Source organism: Esox lucius, chromosome 1 (assembly GCF_011004845.1).
Source record: "Esox lucius isolate fEsoLuc1 chromosome 1, fEsoLuc1.pri, whole genome shotgun sequence".
In the NCBI taxonomy this organism is placed as follows: domain Eukaryota; kingdom Metazoa; phylum Chordata; class Actinopteri; order Esociformes; family Esocidae; genus Esox; species Esox lucius.
In genome coordinates this window covers 12,342,241-12,347,184 of record NC_047569.1, presented here as the reverse complement: position 1 = coordinate 12,347,184, position 4,944 = coordinate 12,342,241, and the positions used below count along the sequence as shown (strand labels likewise).

At 37.6% G+C, this 4,944-nt stretch overlaps 1 protein-coding gene across 1 annotated transcript; it reads right to left on the bottom strand.

Annotated features, from left to right (window-relative positions):
- Positions 1-3,767: 3,767 nt before the first annotated feature.
- LOC114839510 (olfactory receptor 2AT4-like) lies at positions 3,768-4,604 on the bottom strand. Its single transcript, XM_034293419.1, has one exon. It carries the CDS (start codon positions 4,602-4,604, stop codon positions 3,768-3,770), a length of 837 nt encoding a protein of 278 aa, XP_034149310.1.
- Positions 4,605-4,944: the final 340 nt, after the last annotated feature.

The following is a 4,944-nucleotide window of genomic DNA, read 5'->3' as shown; positions in this document are numbered from 1 at the left end:
GTAACGGGAAGAGACACATGGAACAGATACAAAGGGTGTGTTCAGGGCCCTGGAGAGCATTTTATAAAAAATACTAGAAGGATGAGAGGAGAAGGTGAGGGAGAAATCAAACCATTAATTAAACACCTTCTTTGTGGAGGCGGCAAACATCTAGGGCGGCCTCCCGGTGGTGGTTTGGGAGCAGTGGGTGCCGGGAGTCAGAGCTCTAGCTGCTACTCCAGCACCCTCCATTCAGGTCATCTTACGCCATCTTTAACATTTGTTTTGTCCATCTATGTTATTTTTTGTTATTTTGGCCTCAGGTCCTAACTGCTCTCTGGGTGCCCTTAAGTACCTCCCCTGACAAGGTCCCGAGGTGGGCAGGGGCACTGCTGGTCCAGCTGGTAGCGTCTGGAATGTTCTGGAAGGTACCAGCTGTTGGTGCGACGCTGACATGTGGGGTGCAGGCGCATTTGCCCGACAACATACACTATATGCCCAAAGTATGTGGACAACCCCAGTAATTATTGAGTTCAGGAGTTTCAGTCACACACACTGCACACAGGTGCAGAAAATCCAGCACATTGCCATTCAATCTTAATAGACAAAAATTGGCAGTACAATGGGTCGTAGTGAAGGGCTCAGTGACTTTATACGTGGCACTGTGATAGGATGCCCCCTTTGACAAAAAGCAGTTCATTAAATTTCTGCTCTACTAGATCTGTCCCAGTGCAATAATTATAAGTGCAATAATTATGAAGTGGACGCATCTAGCAGCAACAACAGCCCAGTCATGAAGTGGAAGACCACGCAAACTCATAGAGCGGGACTGCTGAGTACTGAAGGTCATAATGTGTAAAAATCTGCTATCATCTGTTGCATCACTCACCACAGAGTTCCAAACTGCCTCTGGAAGCAACATCAGTTCAAGAACTGTGTGTCTTGAGCTTCACACCACTGGACTCTGGAACAGTGGAAATGTGTTCAGTGGAGTGATGAATCACACTTCTTCACTTCACTTCACTATCTCACAGTCTGACAGACGAAAATGGGTGTGTATAGTGCCTACTGTCATGTTTGGTGGAGGATAAATAATTATGAAGGTAAAACAGCGACATACGTTTTTTATAGTTCTAATTAGGTTGCACACTTGTAAAAAAAATATTTGCAAACTTGGAATTACTTTTGTAGTTGGAAAAATGTTTTGCACACTGGTGTTCCAGAATCTACTCAGATTGGTTAAAAGGTGAAAACGTAACGTCGTCATTTCATTGGTCAGAAAAGGCTATGGCCTGCCAATCCTCATGGGTATCTCCGCTTACAAACACTGTGAAACGTACTACCGCAGACTGTGATTTACAAAAAATGTAATATCACAGTTCTAGCTAAATATTAGTGACAAAACTCTGAGCGTCTGTATTTTATCCATTTTACAAGAGTTATTAATGAGTTGCATGATTCCAAATAACAAGTTAGTTACAATTATACACATTTCTATACAACTACAAAAGTAATTATACATTTGCAAATATTCTTTCCAATTAGAAAAAGTAATTCCAAATTTGCAAATATGTTTTACAAATATGCTAAATGTTTTTTCCAACTACAAAAGTAATTTTGCTCATATTTTTATTACAAAGTTTGCTCATATTTTTATTACAATTCTGCAGCCATTTTTACAACTAAAAACCCATGTCGCTGTTTTACCTTCATAGATAATCTGGGTCTGGGGCCGGGTTTCAGGGTTTCAGGGTTTGGACTAGACCCCATCATTTCAATGAAGTGTAATCTTAATGCTACAGGACGCAAAGACATTTTAGACAATTAGGTACTTCCAGTGGTGTAGTGGAGGGTATACGCAGGTATATGCCGGATACCCACTTTTTTGACAGCTGCCATTGCGTACACTCACTTCTTGCCAGTGGTTTAGTGGAGGGTATAAGCAGGTATATGCTTTCTACCTACTTTTTTGTCAGTGTGCATAGCATATACTGACTTCTTACTGATGCGCAGAGTTGGGGAGTAATGGACTACAAGAAAACTGTAACTGTAAATATGTTACCAAGAAAAATATTGTAATCGTATTACAGATACTTTTGAAAAACTTTATAATTACTTTTGTATTAATTCAATTCAAATAGAATAGGTGCACAAAATAATTATGACCAGTGGTGTAGTGGTGCCCACTACAATAGATACCTTTTGCAGACATAACAGCTGAACACACTTGTAGTATACATTCTACAATGAAAATTCAATATGGTTTGGACATTTCTTCCTAACATTGTTGCAGAAGTTCCCACAAATGTGTTGCACTTGTCCTGTAGGTTGCTTTGCTTTCCCCCTTATGCCTAGATCATCCCAAGCTGGCTTGATGGGATTCAAGTCTTGAGACTGTGCTGGCCATTCCATGATTTGAAGCCTACCGTCTGGAGTAAAATGATAAAATATTACTGAAGTAATGTCATCAAATATTTTCTTTCTAGTAAAGATTCTAGCAGCCATGTTTAGCACTGATTGATGTTTATTTATTGTGTTATCAGTGCAAATGGAGAGAAGAGCATTGCAATAGTGTAACATTGATGAAACATAAGCATGAAATAGCTTGAAAAATCTTAAACATTTGAATAAATGAGAGATCAGGGTAACTGGTAACTCAGGGGTCGCAACCGTTTCACAAAGTGTTTTTTGAGTTTGTTTCTCCTTGTAATGCAGCTTTTGTGGATTGGGGTGCACAGTTTTGAATCATGAACTTGGAATAACTTAATAATGCTAATTCCTGGGACTCTATAGGCCTTCAACAACAACTCAGGTTAACCGGAATTTCACAAAAATATGAATCTAGGTTGAACAATCCCCATAAGTCAATTTATGCTAAACAAGTTATCCAGTACTAACAAATCCAAAAGTCCATCAACAATATCTAGGTCTCAGCAGCTACTGTTAAAATTCAACAAACATTTGTTTTAGAAGCAATGAGTTGTACATCATTTTAACAATGTAGCTTAGTTGTGGGAGGAATGTACAAATTCAAAGCTTAAGTCTAAGTTAACCCCAAACACATCAACATGAGTTTTTGCTTACAATGGAACTTATTACAATTTGATTATTATCATATTCTCAGATTCATATTTAACAATTCATTTATAAAATACACATATGATTGTTTATTGAATAACATTATTGGAGTTTAAAAGGAGTTCATGTATTCTTTAAATCTTTATTTCTGAAACTGTAATCAAGACCATAACCAGCATATCATATTCTCAGATTCACATTTACCAATTCATTAAGACAAATCACCTATGGTTGATATTGAATAACTTCATTGGAGTTCAAAAGGAGTTTATGTATTCTTTAAATGTTTATTTTTGAAATCAAGACCATAACCAGCTAAAGATGGCTAGGTTTGTGCAATCTCCTTTAGACCCAGCAACCCCCTCTATATCTGTTGTTCTAGAAACAGGTTTATATTGTGGTCCAGAAATATTTACAAAAGACATGTCTACTGTATTAAATGAGACAATTTAACAACTGTATCTGATATTCAATAGAAACAAACATGATCACTGTAATTATTAGATGTTCTTGAAGAACATTTATTTGTAGCTGTTGTGTGTTGCCCTGTTGTCTCAACTTGAATTCCCTACTGTCTTACCTCTCTTTTCCACTGAGAAATGGTTTCTGCTCAGATACCTAGCAGTCCCTTGACAAATTAAGACAATTTGTAAAGCTTCACTGTTTACATTTACAAACTGTTCATTCCCACAGCAGTTAAAATGTGCTTGTTATTCATCATGAGACCCAACTTTACTAAAGCATAGTTTCCTCAGAGCTGCCTTTATCTCTTTGTTTCTGAAACTGTAGACTATAGGATTCATACTATTAGTCAGAAAGCAGTTGAATATAGATATCAAGATGAGAACATTACAGTGAACATTTTTAAATTTGGCACTGATGTAGATGCAGGAGGGAGCGATGTAGAAGATGAGAATGATAGTGAGATGTGAGCTGCAGGTGGAAAAGGCTTTCCTACGTCCCTCTAAAGACCAAATCTTGGAAATAGCGACAATAATTCTGGAGTATGACCAAATAATAACAGTAAACTGGAAGTACATAGCTATGAAAGCACAGATAATACCCACATTCATCAAAAATGTTGTGTCTAAACAGGAAGGTGAAACTACAGGAGGATGGTCGCAGAACCAAAAATGTATCTTGTTGCTACAAAAGTGCAATTGTGATGTTGAAATGACAGCATATGCAGGTAAACAGAGTCCACATGTCCATGCTGCTGTAGCCAGTAAAAAACACACGTTCTTATTAATAATGGTGTTGTAGCGCAAAGGATGGCAGATGGCGACATAATGGTCATAGGCCATGACACACAGCAGAAAGCTCTCGGTGCATTCCAATGACAAATGCACATACATCTGCACAAAACATGCTGAGTAAGAGATAGTTACATCATTCCACAAACACACTGATATCATCTTAGGGAGAACACTGGTTGTGATTCCTATGTCTATGAGAGACAAGTTGCTGAGGAAAATGTACATGGCAGTGTGAAGCTTGGGGTTTGTCAACACTAGGGTAAAAATGATGAGGTTTCCAATCAGGATCATCGGTTAGACCACAATATTATTGTAAGGTTTTTCTTTTAAATTTTTTCTCCTCGAAGATTTCAGTTTGTTTTTCATTTGAATTGTTCACATAGAATAGGGCACATTAAAAGTGGAAAAAGTTCTGACATGATTTATTTTTGTCTCATTCTTTTACATCACAAAAACTTGGCATTTTAACAGGGGTGTGTAGACTTTTTATATCCACTGTAGAAACGAATGACCCAAACCTAACGTTTGGGTAAAAGTTTAAATATAGACAAAAAATTGGAGTTGGAGCTTGTGAAAGGTGAAAAACTGAGAAGAGAATTCAAGAGTGTCACAATACTGAAAGGCTACTGAC

Bases quoted from the DNA above. Each gene is read 5' to 3' on its own strand.
- LOC114839510 (XM_034293419.1), bottom strand. From the start codon at position 4,604: ATGATCCTGATTGGAAACCTCATCATTTTTACCCTAGTGTTGACAAAC.